Source organism: Pelobates fuscus, chromosome 1 (genome assembly GCF_036172605.1).
Source record: "Pelobates fuscus isolate aPelFus1 chromosome 1, aPelFus1.pri, whole genome shotgun sequence".
NCBI classification, from domain to species: Eukaryota; Metazoa; Chordata; class Amphibia; order Anura; family Pelobatidae; genus Pelobates; species Pelobates fuscus.
Window position 1 is genome coordinate 386,431,003 of NC_086317.1, and position 20,582 is coordinate 386,451,584.

At 39.6% G+C, this 20,582-nt stretch overlaps 1 protein-coding gene across 4 annotated transcripts in view; it reads right to left on the bottom strand.

Annotated features, from left to right (window-relative positions):
• The window catches only part of ITGA7 (integrin subunit alpha 7), a 165,492-nt gene that overhangs the window by 52,702 nt on the left and 92,208 nt on the right, over nt 1–20,582 (bottom strand). For all 4 annotated transcript variants that reach the window (XM_063426236.1, XM_063426210.1, XM_063426219.1 and 1 more), the window contains 8 exons: nt 17,295–17,502; nt 14,533–14,726; nt 13,779–13,867; nt 12,178–12,305; nt 7,993–8,088; nt 7,502–7,563; nt 2,843–3,012; nt 2,276–2,425 (listed from right to left, as the gene is read on the bottom strand). In XM_063426236.1, the coding sequence (XP_063282306.1) occupies nt 2,276–2,425; nt 2,843–3,012; nt 7,502–7,563; nt 7,993–8,088; nt 12,178–12,305; nt 13,779–13,867; nt 14,533–14,726; nt 17,295–17,502 (1,097 nt within the window). The remainder of the gene's footprint in view (nt 1–2,275; nt 2,426–2,842; nt 3,013–7,501; nt 7,564–7,992; nt 8,089–12,177; nt 12,306–13,778; nt 13,868–14,532; nt 14,727–17,294; nt 17,503–20,582) is intronic.

Sequence of the window (20,582 nt, forward strand, 5' to 3'; positions counted from 1 at the left end):
CCAGATGGATCTGTTCGCATCTCGACTGAACACTCAACTGCCGAAGTTCTTCAGCTGGAGGCCGGATCCGACAGCGGTGGCGACCGATGCCTTCCTTCAAGAATGGCCGCGGGGTCTGCTATACGCATTCCCTCCATTCAACATGATAGCGCGCACAATCTCGAAACTGGTTCGCCACGACTGTCGTGTAGCGCTAATCACCCCGCTTTGGAGATCTCGACCATGGTTTCCCCGCTTGATGGAGTTGTCGATCGATTATCCTCGGTTGATTCCAATCTTCCAGGACCTTCTTCTAGACCCGGATGGGAACCCACACGGGCTAGTATTACAACACCAGCTACCCCTGATAGCGTGGTTCCTTTCAGGGGACCTTGGATTGTCCCAGACGTTCCGCAGACAACTCTCCTACTCCTCGATAATGCCTGGGCCCCAGGCACACAAACTGCCTATCGAACTTCATGGAGATCGTGGTCTGGTTGGTGCATGGAACGGGCAGTGGATCCCGTATCGGCCCCTTTGCCTTTGATCCTGGAATTCCTCACGTCCCTGTTTGACTCAGGCAAGGCGTACCGCACGATTAACCTCTCCCGCTCGGCTATCTCGGCCGGACACAGGGGTTTGGATGGTTCCCCTGTCGGCAGGCATCCTTTTGTATGTCGTCTTCTCAAGGGTATCCGCCTTGCTCGTCCTCCTCGGCCTCGCTTCTCTGCCTTTTGGGACGTTAACATGATGTTGCAGTTCCTCTCCTCATGGTACCCTAATCAGGAGCTGACTTTGAAACGACTGTCATCCAAGTTGGTGATGTTACTCTGTTTGATCTCTTGCAAGAGGGTCTCTGACGTCAGGGCCATGGATTGGGACGCCATTGCATTCACCCCAGGAGGTGTTACTTTTGATATATCCAGGAGGACTAAATCTGCATCCAAGTCTTTTTCGTATCCCAGGTTCCCTGGCTGTCCGGCGCTCTGTCCGGTGGATTGCCTCAGAGTTTATCTGGATGTCACGAGTTCCCTTCGCTCTGCCGATCTACACGATTTGTTCATATCTTTCAAGTCGCCTCATCGACCGGTTTCTACACCTACCCTGGCACGTTGGATACGTGAACTATTATCCTCTGCGGGTATAGACACCTCTGTGTTTACGCCCCATTCTGTACGAGGAGCGATGGCTTCTAAAGCCTCCTCAGTCGGGTGTCGTCTGGAGGATATCATGCGGGCGGCAGATTGGTCCAGAGAATCGACTTTTAGAGACTTCTATTTCAGACCTATTGAACACATCGCATCTCGAGTAGTTGCACAGCTTTGAACTTGCATAATATGAGCCTCCGTGTCTTTAATAAAATTCCCAGATTTTACTAGTAACATGACGTAAAGTCATGATTTTATTAAAGACACGGAGGCGAGTATTATTCCCTCCCGCCCTCCCGGTGTGGAATGGGGATACGAGATGCTTGAGACTCTACGGGTTTTTACTGTTCAATTAGGTATGTATTGATTATATATGTTTATTTATATGATTGGATGGTTTGGTACGTCTTATTATGTTTACTAATTATTTATCTTTTGTATTTCAGAATCCAGTTTATTGTTTGTGACTCCTTATGATGCTGTTTGGTAAGTCTACAGTTTTGAGTCTGGAAATTACCATATTTCTCTGTCTTTTTTAGCTTGATGTTGTCGCATTGTTCCTGTTTCCTGTGCTGATCAAGTAGGACATCGTTCTTCTTACCTGGTCTTCGGTTTTCGCAAGAAAGAGGGGGATTGTGGGAGACACAGGACTTATATAGCCACTTCCTCTACCATGTGATTGGCTACCCGTTATGCCTATACAGTTTTTCTTTCATTTTTTGACAATATTTATATTCCTCTATCTTTGCTGCTGAGGAAATAAAGAAAGAGTTATGCATAATACTCGCCTCCGTGTCTTTAATAAAATCATGACTTTACGTCATGTTACTAGTAAAATCTGGGAATTCTCTGCAATTTTCATGCACAGTTTGGCAGTATTTGGTTGATAACAGTCAGCTGACACTCTCAGCCAATGAATGGTGACTGGATTGGCTTCTGGAAACTGCAGCCCTGCAAGTATTACCCGTCAGGAGAGGCGTCTCTGAGGGGCTGTAGTGGTTATCATGATTGGAGAAACCATTTAAATGTTGAATATTTCCATCTCAGTTTTTTTGCTATAAATTTGGTTTAAAAGTTGCAAGCTGGTTGTCAGCTCATGTTTTAGAAATTGATCTCTTAGTCATGCAATGTGTATCCTAAGCTCCCACCTCTGTGTTGTAGATATCTGGTTCTTCATTACTGAGAACAGGCAGGAGAGGAGGCAATGTTTCCACTGATGATTGCCTTTTTTTTCGTGCATCATGTATGTCCCATTTCAGAGCTATTGGAATAGACCGAAGCTTGTCTTTGATACCATCCTGAAAAAAAGGTACAACAAAACTGAGTACCAATAGTATAATGGGCTCGTACAAAGATGCCTACCATAACTGATCCTTCCTCTCTTCTCCTTAGAAGCCCTGTCTCTACAATCCTGTCCATATATTCAACATTCTTTCTGGTCTGTCCCAAAATAATTTCAGGACAGTTTCAGGACAGAATGCTGGGTAAGGTGTTGCATACTCTAAATATTTATGTGTATATCTTTTCATCAGAACTTGACAAGCTAACAATTCCCATTTCATCTGCAAAGATATACAAATTTCAAGCAATTTATGCATAGAATATAATTTAAAGCTGTATTACAACTATTTTAAACAGCAAGAATTACTTTGTAATCTACATATGAAATATAATTTTCTCCGAGAATATTAGAGAGCAAATATTATAAATGTCACCTGTAGCTGGAATGTAGCTGTAACGCAGTGGCTGGAGCCTTGCCTGGGAAGCTCAACAGTGCTAGTGAACTTGTATTCTGGATCACTGGGTTGGCGTTTTAAGAAAAAGACCCGACTTGATTTCCCTTGACGCCTCCTATTTTCTTCAGCCTCAAACACGTACCTGAGAACTATGGAAGAAAAGATAAGTAATATGGGGGATATTGCAATGTTATATAGATAGCTACATAAACAAGCATTAGCTTGTCTATGGAACAAGGCTAAAAATAATTAGAAGAGATTCTTCATTCAGTTGTTTGTATTCCAGTTAATATAGAGGAAACGAGAAAAAAAAATAAGCGGGGCACAGGAAAGATGTAAAATAGGATAAGGAAAGGAATGGTTAAATAAATTAGTTGGAAAAAAAACAAGAGATAGAGGGATCCAGTAAAAATAGATGTAAACAAGATGGTGTAGCGTTTATAATAAGGAACATGACCAGAAATAATTTTTAAGAAACATGACACAACGCAATGACTGAGAGGCCGTTACAAATTTGTACATTGTGAGTAATGGGGGGCAGAACACATCAACGCTGCTTCACAAACTTAAGATTCTCACAAAGACAGTTGGCTGCTCTGCTAATTGGTGATCTAACAATGCACTGCTGTGATAACTAGAGTTGAAAAAGGAGATACACTTCTCACTTAATGTTAGCGATAACGCTAGTGTTAAGGCAGATCTACTTATTAACACTGAATTAAGTTGCAAACCCAACGGTGTCACTACCGAATCTACTTCGGGCCTTTCGGACATATGGGGCGCTCTCCAACTTAAAATTGAACACGGATAAGTCCGATGTGTTACCGCTTTATCTACCCCCTGGCCTGACGGCCGAACTGAGGGCGAACTTCCCCTTCAGGTGGTGCTCACAGCGCATTAAATACCTCGGCATCTGGCTGACGAAGGACTTGGCCAGGCTGTTCCCCGACAACTTTCTGCCCCTATTGGCGACGCTCGGGACGGATATGAAGAGGTGGGGCGCGACTTGTGTGTCCTGGTTCGTGAGAATAAATGCGGTCAAAATTAACCTCCTGCCGCGGCTCCTGTATTTGTTTCAGACAATCCCCATCAGCCTCCCCAGGACCTTCTTCTGCTCCCTGACCACGGCCATCAGACAATTTGTATGGGCAGCGGGCGCCGCCAGACTCAGACATACCCAGTTGATTCGCCCAAAATGCCAAAGGGGAGTAGCACTGCCCTCGCTCCAAACTTACTACCAAGCGGCGCACCTCCTCCGAGTGGTGGACTGGCATGTGCCCGACACCGATAAGCAATGGGTCAGCCTAGAACGCGCACAAGTCAGGGAGCGAATACCGTGGGTCATGTGGCTACTGAAACCCATACAGACAAGGGACATCCGGAGGCACCCGCTCATTGGGGCAACCCTGCAAGTGTGGACCACTATACGCTACAAGTTAGAACTAACGACTAACCCGACCCCGCTAGCCCCGGTGATCTACAACCCTGAGATTGCGGGAGGGCTGGCGCCGAGAGACGTGGCTGGACTGGGGAGCCCGGACAAACCATACTTAGGGGACTGGTGCACGGGGGGTCAGTTGAAACCCCTGGAAACTTTAACTTCCCAGACACCCCCAACTGGGCTGACCCAATTCAGATACCAACAAGTTCGGCATTACTACCAATCCTTACCGGGCAAGCAGCTGGTACACAGGGTGCTGACCAGCTTGAGGCCGTCTGCGCAGAGGGGAGGCGACTGTCGAGGGGCGTTTCCACGCTGTACGCCATGCTACTGACCGCAACTCGGAGCCCCCCGGCGACATACCAGTCTAAATAGGAACAAGCCACAGGTGTCACTCTCACGATCCCTGAGTGGGAGAAGATACACATCCTCACACACCATGGTACGACTAGTGCGAAATTACAAGAGATGAACTACAAGCTCATGACAGGCTGTTATAGGACGCCCTACCGGCTCTTCCGGATGGGCCTGACAACAACAGCCAGCTGCTGGAGATGCGAGGCGGATGACGGCACAGACCTTCACATCTGGTGGTCATGCCCTCTCATAGAACCCTTTTGGCAACAAATACACGCGAGGCTACGGGAGATACTAGACTCAGACATCCCGATGCAACCACTACCGATGCTCCTCCACCACACTACGATGCCCCTGGGGGTATACAAGAGATCGCTTACAAGACACTTCTTAAATGCCGCCAAGAGTTTGATCCCGGCTCGCTGGAAGACAACTACTGTGCCAACGTTGGCGAACTGGATGGAAAAGGTGGAGGAAATATACAGCATGGAGAGCCTCACGGCGGACTTGAGAGGGACGGGGGAGAAATGCACCCGCCTATGGGCTCCCTGGATCGAGTACATGGCCCGTAGGCCTGCAGGGCGGCGGGAGCGGGAGGCCGAATAGACGGGTGACCGACGGTGCACGCGGGGCTGGGACATGGGTGGCGGGGGTGCTGGCGGACTATCACCCTCCCCTAACCCCCGCCTTGGCCGACATCCCCCTTTCCTTCTCCCCCCCCCTTTTTTTTCCCTTTCTCCTCCCCACACATGACTGACCTTCAACCAACAACACCTAGACAGATATTAACGCAGAGAGCGGGGCTCGGGCTCCCGGGCGCGCACATGAACCGTATATGACAGCAGTACTGCCACTACATTAAGCCAAATGCACAGTCAGGACGAAGGCGGAGGAAGGGGTTAGACCTCCCAGACAAGACACCCTTAACCCAACCTTCCCCCGTAGGGATGCACAGAAAACGTTCTAGAGTTCAGTTTGCGCAGTTGCGCTCGGTTGTTCAGTTTAAAACAGAGGCTAGGAGAGGGAATATACACATGGAAAAGGGAGCTAGCATTCCCGTATGTATTGTAAAATACTTGGATTCTGTAAGCTTGCAAGTTGTCTATTTACTGTACCCATGTATTCTATGCTTCAATAAAAACGAAGATTGCCAAAAAAACAAAAAAAAACACTGAATTAAGCATCTTCACAAAAATGGCTAACCAACTAACTAGGCTAACTTAACTTTGTGCAATCATTGATGCAATACTATGTTAACCATTAGGGTCATTTGAATCAAAGTTTTATTTTACATTGCTGTTGCTATCCTTAATCAGTTTGAGTAGATACTTAATGCACCATGTATTATCTGAGACCGGGTATTTCATGGTTTAGGAATACATCGGTGGTTGTTACCAAGGTGGATGTTCAAAACACATTTTTATCCTTAGTATCAGTCCACAGACACAGTATCAGTACACACTGACAAGTATTAACATCGCAAATACACAATTAGCAACTTTATCTGGATGCAAAACTGTGAATTCGCTGAACACTTGTATATATATTTATATCTAACACAGCTAGACATGATATGCTACTGACCTTTAACGATATCGACCGCACTTGCTGAAACATAGTTCAACATTAGCAACCTGAATGTTTGGCCTGCTACTTTTCTGGTCTGTTTGCAAATCTTTTAGCATATTGACATATATCCTAATCTCAAGTACGAACAGACGTCTGTTTATCTGGAGATATCGATGTTACTAGGGAAATCACTTTTTATTGTATATTTTATTTTGTTTACTAATCACCAATCATTCATATTTATTTAATAATCTTACTGGTGTAACTATATATCGAGTCACCTTGTATACACAGTGTATTTATCCTGTATTAGTTTATAATTACATTTATTGATTTTTTTTGCTCTTTATATATTCTCTTTCTGTCCTTTATTTATGGTTCATTATGTAGTAGCAGCATGATATATGATATATTATATATTATTCTCCTGTGACTGATAATTATTTTGCTGTATAGTATGTTTTTTAGCAAATTGGTTTTAATATATCTAATAAAAGTTATGTTTTATAATTCTGAATGGATGGACAATTCTGTTGTTTTTTTTTTTTCTACTCTTATTTAGATATTTCATAATCCTAATAGAGTACGTAAACAGGAAGTGTGTGAACAATTGGTATTTTTTATTCTATCTCTCTTGCTATGGTTTGTCTTACTCTGCTGTTACATCATTGCACAACATGAGATAACTGCAAGAAGACCTCAGTTCTCTCATATATGTCTTTATGTTTTCATCTCCTTAGTCATTGAGTTTATATTAACATTTAGGCTTTGAGCAAACAGAAAGTGTTTCTTCTGTTCAGTGGCTACCTATAATATATGGTACATTTTTCTTTTAAAAACGAATTCTGTTTCAGTGGTATACATGTTTCCATTTTTATATTCATAGTTTGGTCATTAAGGTACTGCTGACTGTAAGAGAATCAATGTACTCATTAGATTTGACGGTGAAGCAGAACTATTTGGAGTGGAATGTTGTTTGTGCACATGAAGTGTTTCTGCACCACTTGTAATAAAGTACAACCTTTTTTTTTTCCGACCATCCCTGACACATTTAATAAGGACACAGCTTCAGAAATAAAAGGCAATCATGACGGAAAATTTCAGTCATGTGTCCTTAATGGCTTAAACCAACTAAAAACTGGTAAGATCACATATTTCATGAGAAAATTACATACGACTATACAAGTAGAAATGAATGGTATAATCTGGAACACAACTGGGTCAAAGCACAAACTCAGTGTAGTTCAGCAAGCTTGAAGTGGCATACTTACTAATCCTAGGATTGTATGTTTGGGGTTGTGCAGTGTAGCTGAAACATGCTCGTAAGTCCACACTGAAAAAGAGTACAGAGAGGTTTTAGACAGTATTAATATTCATGGATACTTTAATTATGACTGGGATTAAAAAGAAAATAATAAACGTATAAAATGAAAAACAAAAATATAAAAATTAATATCACGAGTTAAACTTATTATACAAAATTCAGAAGCAAGCTTTCCACCCACACTGACACTTTAAGCACTATAAATTCAGTGATGTACTAGGTTTATAATTAATAATGTATTGTGTGCTATTTGTATAAGTGTAGAACATATCATGAAACAAAATAAACTACTCAGCATTGATTTAAAGATGAGCATTTTTTTTAATCTAAGTTATAAAGAGAATTAGCGTAAAATGAAGGGTTGAGAAAGCAATGAGATGAGAAGATAGTGAAATGCAGCAACATGGAGATTATTTCAATAAACCGATATGCACTCACCAGATCCCGTTAGTATGCTTGCAAGTCTGTTGCTCCAAGTCAATTTGTTGTGGGTTAATGGTGACATCTTTGTGGAGACGAATAACATTGCGTGACCTGAATCAGATGAAGATATGGTGAAAGACTAACTCAGCACAGGTTATGAATCTGTAAGACTTAATCCTAAAGGTTGCCACCACTATGCTGGTAAACAGGAAACCCTGTATATATGCAGGCCTGGACTGTCCACTGGAAAACTAGGTAAATGTTCATAAGGTCCCATGCAACTTCATGAGGGATTATAGAGGTCCACACTACTTCCTTGGTCTTTACTCATCTACTGTACTCCAGAGCTGAATTACCAGTGGGTCATGTAGTAAGCAGTAACCCTCTATAACTGCCCACACTGAGTCCACTCACATCAAGGAGGAGAGAAAACTGCCCTCCAAGGTAAAAATAATGGAATGGCCAACTTTTGTCCCCAGTTCATTATTGCATATATATTAGCTCTATGTGTTCATCTAGGACAGTGCTCCCCAACCTTTTTATCGCCGCGGACCGGTAAACGTTTGATAATTTTTCCGTGGCCCGCTTGTTTTGATTTAATAAGACAAAAAAAAACCCAAACAGTCACATATATTCAAAAAACACGCAGACACATACATAGTCAGAAAATCACAAACACAGTCACATAAAGACATAGACTCAAAATGGTGTGTATGTGTGTGTGAGCGGTGCAGTGTGTATGTGAGGGTGGCAGTGTGTGTGAGAGTTGCAGTGTGTGTGTGTTTGGGGCGGTGTGTGTATGGGGGGCAGTGTTTGTGGGGCAGTGTGTGTAGTCTGTGTATGTGGCAGTGTTTGTGGGGCAGTGTGTGTAGTGTGTTTATGGGGCAATGTGTGTAGTGTGTGTATGGGGCAATGTGTGTAGTGTGTGTATGGGGCAATGTGTATAGTGTGTGTGTGGGGGCAGTGTGTGTAGTGTGTGTATGGGGCAGTGTTTGTGGGGCAGTGTGTGTAGTGTGTGCATGGGGCAGTGTTTGTGGGGCAGTGTGTGTAGTGTGTGCATGGGGGCAGTGTTTGTGGGGCAGTGTGTGTAGTGTGTTTGTGGGGCAGTGTGTGTAGTGGGTTTATGGGGCAATGTGTGTAGTGTGTGTGTGGGGGCAGTGTGTGTATGGGGCAGTGTTTGTGGGGCAGTGTGTGTATGGGGGTAAGGAGGCTTTTTTTAAATGTATTTAATTAAACTTAATATATTCATGTCCCCCCTCCCTCCTCTCCCCCTCTTACCTTTACTGGGAGGAGGGGGGACATTTCTTAGTCCCTGGTGGTCCGGTGGGGATTCCCTGGTGGTCCGGTGGTGGTGAGGTGAACTCTAGCCCAGTTACAGGGCTAGAGTTCACTCTCGCGAGATTTGGAGCGTTGCCGTGGTTACTCTCACTCCCTCCCCTGCCGGCTGTCAGCAATGTGCCTGCAGACTGGGGAGGGAGATCTCTGATCTCCCCTCCGGTCCGCAGGCACATTGCAGGGCTGGCACTTGGGCAATGCCAGCCCTGCATTAGCCGGCAGGCTCGCACACCCCTGGGCGGCCCGGTACCGTTTGATCCACGGACCGGTACCGGTTCGCGGCCCGGGGGTTGGGGAACACTGATCTCGGAGACATGCATGACATACAATTTTGTTATTACAATGTGTCAGTATATTTCCACTGGCAGACAATTTGTGTTAAGATATAAATTAAAAATGTATACTGTAAGTCACCATTAAAGCAGAGGTGACTCCATTTTGTATCACAATGCAAACACAGACACATTTTTACTTCTGTGTACTCTATTTATTCAAGCCTGTGCGTCTAATGTAAACAATGGCCAGAGTTAAGACTCTCTACAAGAAGGGGGTTGAAAAGCAAAAACAACAGCCCAGAAACACATATATATAGTAGACACTATATATAAGTAACTATAATTATATTTAATTATATATAAATAATACCTATATTAATAATATTGAATATTCATGGATAGAATACCAATGAAGAAATGTAATATTATTAAACTAACATAATCTGAATGTGTGTAAAAGACATATATATATATATATATATATATATCACATGTCATATTACTAAGTGCTACACACATAGTTTCAAACAGAAACCAGACACAGGATTACCAATGACAGATAACATTAAAAGTAATTAATTTTACTTTTTAAATATTAAGGGTCTGCATCCATTGTATTAAGAAGGTGAAACCAAGGCTAGACGTGTCAAAATTCCAATTTTATGGACCAAAACAAGACAGTCAGACTTAGAAAAGCCTTTGAAGACTGACAGTTCTTTGATGGACGGCTATCGTAAAGATAACCAAAAATGAAGTCAACTGCATCACGAAATACAGTTAACCCCTTACACAAAGTGTTAATTGGAATTCCTGACAAGAATTTCTTGTGGTGTTATGACGCCATCTACTGACCAAAATCTAGACGATAGCCTGTAGGGAAGACACGCCTGCCTTACTCGATTGGTCACTGAAACGAATGACGTAAAGGAAGATTCTCCTTTAAAAATTAAGGACAAAGGAGGGAGGAGGATCTTGGGTCTGAGATCGGAGCAAAAAAGCGGACACATCTAACTTTCTGTATCTGTTCCAACTAACACTTAACTTTGAAATTCTTATTTCCCACAATTCTCATTCATACTTGCATTCACAATTCCTGGAATATATCTCCAAGCCCAATAGAAATTCTACAAAAATAAACTGCCAATTATGCTGGTTTTATGTAATTTAATTTAATTTGAAATAATTCATTTTACTAAAAACAGAAATATACCTGGATAAAAAGGCTGGTATGATTTCAACTATTATGAAATCATAGCTAGCTAATGAAATATACTGTTCCAAGTTCCTTACTGCAGAAGGAATAAATAACAATATATTTACTGGTAATTTCTCAAAAATAGCATATCAGCTATTAACTAGAGATATTGACTTATTTGGATTTAGGGATAGTATTTAAATAGGAAAGTTAAAATTCTGCAAACGTAAAATCTGGTTAGAATTATTCTTATTGGTTATTGGATGAGAAGGAATGGTTAACTGATCTGGTATGAGAAATATTGTATTTTGTCATTGCAATATAAAAGGTATTTTGCCCGTGAGAATTGTAGCAAGCAGTGAGTGAGTTAACTCAGTGTGATTCAGACAGACAGAGAAAAGTTTTTTCGGCGATATGCGGTGTGTGCTGTCGTGTGAGGCTGTGAGATGCTGTGTTCTGTGTTAAGAATTGCATAGCTGATTTCAAAGAAAGTGTCTTGTTGTAAATCTTGTTGAAATTTGCATCTATGTGGAGATGTTGCTATTGAGCTATCTGTAATTGTGTCAAAACCATTGCCATATTGTAGAATTATGTTATACCTAAATATTCAGTTTGTAGCTTTATATGCATTGCAACTGGATTCTGATCATAAATATGTATGATTACATGGTTCTACAGGTCAACCATTCACACATCTCAATTTTAAGCAATATTTTTCCTATACTTTAATTCAACAAATATAAATATAATCATACAATGTAAAGACAGTTTTTTTTATATGTTAACAAGGAAAGACAAGAAAAAAACACAACATATCTTATTGTCGTAATGCTGTTCAGGAGAAGACATCAGAATGGTGAACATAGCACCAAACCTAAACACTGTGATCGAGCCAGATTCCTCAGAACTTGTAAAACAATCTTTTATTTAAAGGAACACTATAGGGTAAGGAACACAAACATGTATTCCTGACCCTATAGTGTTTAACCCACCATTTAGGTGGCCTGCCCCCCCTTTGTCCCCCTATAAAAGTTTAAAACTCACTTTATTTCCAGCACCGCGTGGGTCCACCGGCGCTGGCTCTGCCCCCTATGTGATATCATCAAAATGGTCGATTTTTTGCCAATCCAATGCTTTCCCATAGGAAAAACATTGGATTGGCTAAAATCGGCACGGGGGCAGGGCCAAATGCCGTTTTGGCCAATCAGGACCTCCTCATAGAGAAGCATTGAATCAATGCATCTCTATGAGGAAAATTCAGCCAAATTCTCTGAAAAGGCAGTGTTTACATGAAAAAAAGCCTGAAGGGAACTATTATACTCACCAGAACAACTACATTAAGCTGTAGTTGTTCTGGTGACTATAGTGTCCCTTTACTTAAACACTCAAACTCACCTGTATAGGACCACTGCGTCAGAAAGGGATCCTACTGCAAGATCGGGGTATGAGTTACCGTCAATATCTAATCCTCCAGAGAGTGAGTAGCCAAATGTCCTCACTCCAGCTCCAATTCCATCCAACACCTTACACAATAAAAGGATAGTGGTGGGAAGGAAGACAAGAGATATGGGATTTGCTAAATGAGATTGCACATAAGAATGAAACATAAGAAAAAAATATATATAAATAAGATAAAAGGCAGACATAACCTGTTAAAACACAAAATGATGTGTGCTTATAGTGAAAGCTTTGAAGCCTTCATTAATGAGTTATGAAATAAATAATATTTGTTGAAACATGGGATGCATAGCTAATACATACATGTAGAACAAAACAGGAATGTGAAAATAAAAAGATAAGAACAATAAAGTGAAAACTATAAAGGTAGACAGAGAATGGAGAACCAAAGGAACTGGGATATACTATAGTCGGAGTGAAGTGTCAGCTGTCTTCCAGACTCAGAACCAAAGAAAAAATAATAAAGAAAATAAATAAATTTTATTTAAATAGTAAAATGACATAGTAAAATAACCCAATGTGAAAAAAAACTTATATACAGTGGTGCTCGTGTACAAAAGTGTATTCATCAACAGGTATAACGTAGGTAAGTGGATAGTATCGTCAAATAATCACAGAGTGCAGTGAATACTATTTTACTCAATATTATCAACAGTAAATATATACAAAACTACCTGTTGAGGGATCATAATGTGAAGAAACTGCAGATAAATAATAATATGGCATACCCATGCACACATTTGTGCCAGGGTAAATGTCTCAATATATCGGTGAAGCAATGGAATGTCAATAGCGGGAGAAGGGAAGGAAAGAACAAAATTCTTAGTCAGAGCAAAAGTTATACTTAACCATGAGTAAATCACCATATAGTTACCTGATTATATGGAAGGAGGTTACACAATGCCCCCATGGTTGCGTTCTAATTACTAACGGGTCATGTTCATTGGAAATGCTAGAGTTAGGTAACAGACTGTAGTGCTAAGAAATCACTCAGCACTTTGCTTCCTGTGCCTTAACAGGCAACTAATGCTAGTAATGCATTCAATAACAGGCACTCAGTAGTTATCTACCCGTGCCTTCAAAGGCACCTATAAATAATCCCCCCTTCAATCCCAGGAGAGCAAGTACTAAAGCAAATTAATTACGTGCAACTAAAGTAAGCAGACGGCTCTGAAACTTTCCTCCCGTGCCTTCAAGGGCACCTATTGCTAATCCCACACTCAGCTAGAAGCACAAGATCCCTATACAAACGAGCTCCGTAGGTGAGTGAAAAACTAAGAAATAAGCACGGTGGCAAGTCTGTGTGCTGTTAGAAGATCAGTCAAGACAGCACTAACAGGACCCCTGATGCCTGTGTTTTGCCAGACCTGGCGCATCAGGGGTCCTGTTAGTGCTGTCAGAGTCTGGAAGACAGCTGACACTTCACTCAGACTATACTATATCCCAGTTCCCCTTGGTACTCCATTCTCCGTCTACCAAAACAGCAATGTGTGTGCAGATTATTTATTCAGACCTATCATATATATATATATTTTTACCTGTGCTGGTTTAGTTATTAATCCCGTTCTGCTCCCAAAATAAATAAAGACTTTGCCATTATCGTCAAATGGTGCTCCAACGGCAATATCTGCATTTAAAGAAATAAAACAATTAGACATGCAAACAATATTTCAAATTGGACAATTTTTCTTTTTAAAATGTAACAGACTGTTGCATAGACATTAAAGTTTTGTCTTGTCCTTATATTTATTTAAACAAATATGGCTGCATCATTAGAGATACCGGTAATCATATAGTGAGTTTTGCAGCTCTGGCAAAAATGAAAAGATTTTGCAGAGAAAATTATATATAGTTGTATAGAGTTCTGGATCCAGAATTTTAGAGGATTTTTTATTTCATGTAAAGGTTAGGTAAGGCACTCGTATGACCACATATATTGTTTAGTAGCAGATAGAGTAGATAATGTGTTTCTGCTTGGGGTTTTTGCAGCAAGTGGCACTATTAGGTTCTGAAATTACAATTAACATCTTAAAATAATCTTCAAACCTGCTTATGAGTTCATTTCACTTTACAGATTAAACTCAGATGAATTATTATACAAACAGCTGAATTATTATACTCCATGTTGTTGATGAAGGCAAAATGAATATGCAAAAACTGAGGACAATAACTAAAAGGTCAACGGATTTTCTTAAAGTACAGTTGAATTAATTTTCTTGACTGTTGTAATCAAACTGAGCAATTTGGTTCAAAATTTCAATCAGTAGAGTTTATTGCTTTGTGATGTACAACCTTTGTATCCATCCAGGTTCATGTCTCCCAAGCTACTGACAACAATTCCAAACATCGAGCCATCAGTCCCATTAAGCCGTAGAGGAGGAGAGCTGTCCAGTTTCCCATCTTTATTCATATAGATATAAACCGCACCACCTATTTCCTCCTTGCGTGAAAAGTAATTAGGGGCACCGACCAGCACGTCTGTCCAACTAAATAGTGGTTGGAAGAAAAACATGATTTAATAGGGATATAAAATATTTATATATTTTGTAAGTTACGTTTGTTTAAATTACAATATATACATTGTTGAGCTTTAGTTTTGTAAATGAATACAAATAAATCAATTTTTTTCTTCTGTTTGTTGTTTTTTCCTTTTTTTCCCCTTCATTTTGTATTTTATTATTCGATTATAAAAGAGAGGCTCAGTGTATGTGCATGCATGTTTCCTGGGTTGGCTGTGATTTTAATGTTTTATAGATTTTGTGTCAGATGTAATATTCTCCAAAGTCCTGTTTATTTAAGCAGGTGTGGACAGACACAAGAAGAAACAAAGTATTCTAAAAAAAAAAATGTCAGTCAATGTGACTAAATTTCATGTAGCTCTTCGCCTTTTTAAAAAGATAAAATTATAAAACCCAGCGGCGCACATCCTAATGAATGGGGCCGCACACTTCTACGATCATTAGAGTAATGGCAATAACGTGTACTTAGCAGGCTGAATAATGCTCAGCGTCCATTGTTAAGGCTACCTGCAGAAATGTAAGTTGAAGTCTGAAACAACATGCCAGTCTGTGCTCAAGTTAGGAACTTTGGGATAGTTGTGAACACGTGATAATTCAGGTTTCTGTGCCCAAAGGGGACTTCTCAAAGTCCAACATGAGATATGCAAGTGATGTATAAAATTAATTTATCTATGATAAATGATATATTCAATTCCTATGAACACATTTCCAGCTGTAGTGCACTGTAGGACAGGTGTTTTAATATGTACCAGGCTTTCCCAAACCAAGTAACCAACCATACTACTATGCTACACAGAAACAAAAAATCTCATGTCTTTTTTGTATTTTGTTCGCAAGGAGATTGTCATAATGTCATTCATTTCACAGTCTTGAATTACCAAATATTTTGGATAGCCCCTGGATATAGACATTCTTGCCTCTCTGTATAATCCCACATATGAAAATAAATGTATATTGTTTAAGAATACCTATCCTTGAAGCAATGTTAAAGGCAAACTGTCATTTTTTATTATTATTATATAGCGTATTGGTGTATTATTTTGTAGTGTTGTTTGTTAATAAATGTCTTTAATCTTCTAGCTTACCACTGCTCTGTGGAAGCAGCCATTTGAACTGTTTTTTTTTTTTTGTTAGAAGCACCCCTTATTTTCCTTGTCAAATTTGAATGCTTGAAAACAGCCAGCATGCATTTTTAAGATGCTCAATACTTGAGCATGATGTCTTATTCATGAAATCATACCATTTCTATCTGCACAGCTTTCTTTGTCAAATAAGCTGTGCTTTGTACCTACGAGGACTTTAAAATGCTGCTTCCATACAGGAAGGTTAAGCCAGGAGATATACTGAATAGAAGTGTTTACTTACATGTATGCTTTGCACACTAACACACACCTAGGCTACAATCTCTTATTTTGTATTTATTTTACATTAAAAAAAAAAAAGAGTTTTCCTCTAATAGATTAATATCAGACAAGATGAGATAAGAAAACAGTGGTAGTGAAATGCATAGCACCAGTTAAAGGGAGATGTAATTAGACATATAATATTACTAATTTTAAAATAATTCATATGAAAGATTTGGTAAACCATGAATGTAAAATGATGGAGGAAAGGGATGGGAAAAACCTACTTAGGGAGAGAATAAGGACAAACAATGAGTACAGAATCTAGGAACACTTCTTAAATAGTTTACAGAAAGATTTGTTAAATCAGATTATTACTAAGAGAATGTTATTCTATGGGAAACCATATATGGCAATTTTCCATGTCTGAACTGCTTGGCCTCTTATTATTATTAAAAAAAAATCTACTTCATCACAAGCCAGGAAAGGCAATCAGTATAAAATCAATCAACTCTATACTAATGGATCAACACTTGGCATTCTTTTCTCAAATATGCAAGTGGTCTGATACGAGTCCATCTTAAGGAAATAAGACATAAATGAACTGAAATTTAGCTGGCCATTTGCACTGCCCAACCAATTCATGGGGGTTGTAGACTACAAACACTGAATCAACCGGGACATATTTATTTATGTTCTATCATTTTTATTTGTATAGACATGTTTTTGTGAACTAATGCTCTGATACGTTAAATGTTTTTCTAAAAACTTTCATTCTTTTTATTTTTTATGAATGGTACTGTTTTGCTCTTTCTTTAACAAATAGCATAGTTGTTTTGGTGATATTCACATTATGTCACATGTCATGCTTTTCACTGTTTAGCGGTCCACACGCCTTAGCATTGCTGAAATGTTTGGAAATGAAAATGTATTGCTTTGGATTGCTTCGCCACTACTTGCATCTAATAAACTCTTTGATCCATATCTGGCTGATTTTCTTTGTGCTATCTGTGTCTATGGTAAATGTTTTGACAATTTGTACTGGCCTACAAAGTTTTGTGTTTTTCTGTCTCATACTGCTTAATCCAGAATTATTTTGACCATATTGATCCTTCAAGCTCTTTACCATTGTAAACAGAAGCCACAAATGAACATGTCAACGGTTTACACTGTTCACATGAAATCAGCTTACCCATCGTTGTTCAAATCCTCTACAGCAACTGAGTATCCGAAGGATGAAGCCAGGGTCTCTCCCCATAAAGTGACCTCTGGAATAAGTTGACTTCCGCTGTCCTTACGTAAGATAATCACAGCACCAGTGTGATTGGCCCGGGGAGCACCGCTTACAAAGCTCAGCTTGTTCCTCCCAGTTACCCCCCACCCCGAGGCCACTGAAAAACCTGGAGGAGGCAGTACAAGAGTCAGCAAGTGCTTTTTGTTTTAAATACATGTGACTACTACTTACAAAGGCAAAAAGAAAACGCAGAAGGAAATGTTAAGTGAAAATGAAAGCAAGGAAGGTTGTGGATCCCCATAAGACCCAACTAGTAGAAGAGAATATGGAAATAGTGGACAGATTAAAGAAATAATATATAGCAGGGTTTATTACCTGGAGGCGCACATCCTGACTAGATCACACTTTGCATTTTCTACATGTTGCTTTGGCTATAACGAGTGCTTTGGGATGAACTTTGGAAATGTTTTAGAGGAGAAGACTCGTCAGACATTTTTCCATGTAGTCTGTAAGGAATCACTAGCTATTGTTGCTCCTATAATTACAGCTTGGAACTATGTATCAATCTCCCCAGGCCTTAGTGATTTATTTATTTTTTCAGTTTGATGAGTGACATCCACCACTTAGACTGCAAAGCCATTCCAGGCTGTCTTTGACAGTTATTAGAGTGCTGTCATTTTGGTTTTATTGTCCATCTTCATAGCCTCATGTTAGACATGGATCAGCTCCCCCTCGCTGTTTGGTCCCCCCTCGCTGAAAGCAGGTGAAGCAGCATTCACACTCACTATGTAAGGAAGAGGTGAGTGAATGAAGTGATGATGTGTTAGAAATGATTGACCACACTGATTCACAATAAACAGGCTCATCCGGTTTTGGTTTTGTGTTCTATGAGTCACTTGTCCTTCATTAGGGATTGGTTAGCAGGTGATGGCTTGAACTTAACCTGTACTGGCTGAGCCTGTTCACTTGGTTAACGATTTACAATGGAAATGAGTTTAGAAATGGCGTCAACAATTAAGCAAGCTGTGTTTTAAATGTATTATTAGTTATTGTCAATGGTCAATAAGCCAAATTTATCATTATAAAAAAAGTGAGTTCAAAGATCAATTTTATAACACGTTTAAAAGGAATTTTGCATGACCACTATATGAACAAGTTGCAGCAGCGTATCCATTGATTCAGAACCTAAAATGCCTAATTGTAAAATGTATCTTTTGGTTTTGCATTTGGATCTATATTATTATTTTACAATGCATTAGTTGACTTTTTTATTTTTTTTACTTTGCTAAATTAAGCTTTGGCAAATCATGGTTGATTCCATTCCAGCCATAAATGTATCTTTATTGATCACTTCTAACAAATGAAAGGTAAACGTAGAGCAGCGTGTGATAATGGAAGCTTTTATTTTCTTTAGGATTTAAAAGGTAGAAAGGCACAAGGGTGAATGTTGGATGGCCATCATTTGACTTAAAGTGCCCCCTGTAGCTATCAGATTTTAATCTTTAATAAAGAAACTATTGATTCTTTCCATAATAATGATTTGTAGTACCATATATTTCTGTGGTACTTTGTGGCTTGTTTTACTTAATATGTTCCCTTTTGGATATGTAGCTCTATAACTATTTTACGTTTTTACTCACTTTATCTAGAGTGTAAGTTTATTTTTAGCAGGACACTGTTCAGCTTTTGTTTCTGATTCTCTTAACTAGTTAATCATTGGTTGGATTATGCTTTGTAAAGCAATATAGTGTTATATATATATAAATAGCAATAATAAAGAATTTTCAGAGAGGTGTTTAAAGGAACACTGTAGACACCCAGACCACTTCAGCCCATTGAAGTGGTCTGGGTGCCAACTCCCATCACCCTTAACCCTGAGCATGAGCTGAGCCAGCGCCAAGGGACATCGGCACTGGACCCAGGTAAGGGGTTATTAACCCCTTCAGTGCCGCGGGAGCGGGCCTTTACAGAGAGGGAAGCTATAGTGTCAGTTTGTTTTCCTGGCACTCTAGCTTCCCTTTAATGAACTGTAGTTCTCTTTTATGGCTATCTGTTTATTTGGTCTATGTGCACACTATTTATGTAATTTTAGAGGAAGTGTATAAATATATGGACATACTTTCCTGGCCATGCACATTTTTTACAATACTGCCTTGCCTTATTTAAAGGAACACTCTAAGCATTAAAACAACGTTAGCTTACTGAAGTGTATAGATCATGCTCCTGTAATATCACTGTTCAATTCTCTGACACTTTATGAGTTAAAGCACTGAGTGTATGCATTCCTACACACATTCCCTTTTAGCATGTTAAGCTATAATATAAAATTGGACTATTATTATTTTAGACAAGCTACTTGTCCATTCTTCTTAATGCCCAATATTGGTATATGTATATTTTTAGATGTTAGGTTATTTCTTTGCACAACCTCTTCACAGACAAGCTATTAAATGGTAAAAAATTGATTTAAAACTAGATATGTATTGCACATTACTACATTATACATTATATTAGCACATTGTCTACATAATGCCATTGAGGAATACCTAAGAAAAAAAATCTGTATATAAGGTTTCTCAATTTGAATTACGATATTTGTTCAGAAGAAACAGACGGATGACAATGTTTTATTGACAGAGCATCCCTTGCTGTGCAATATTTAGGACAGGATGTTAAATTATTTTTTCCACATGTAGTTGGTATGATAAGATTGATAAATAAAAAGCGTCAAACACCCTGATTATGGGTATTCGAAAGTCACATAATGGCAATTAAGGATGCAGCTCCATAAAATTCACAAAGATGCTAATTTCTGTACATAGAGGTAATATCCGCATTATTTTTGTGCAGTATAGGGGAATACAGGGTGCTATTTAAACAGAAGCTCTATTGTGTGCCTAAAACATACCTCCCATTTGTCCCTATTTAGGAGGCTCAGTGCCTATTTAGGGCCTACATCCCTCTGTTCTTCTTTTCTAGGAGATTCATATTGTTGGTGTGTCTGAGTGTAGAACAGAGCTCCACAGTAATAACACTCAAAGTAATGAGTCTGTTTAAGAATCAATCTGTAAGTAACATACATTGCTCTTGTCCTAAATTATATTTTAGTTGCAAAAATTATTATTAGTAATTCACCTACAATTTCTCAGCACAGCCCGCCCCTGGTCACCCCCTCTCACATCCCTAAAATGAAAGTGTCCCTCTTTGTCCATTTGATATATTGGGTGGTATGCTAGCACCTGCCCT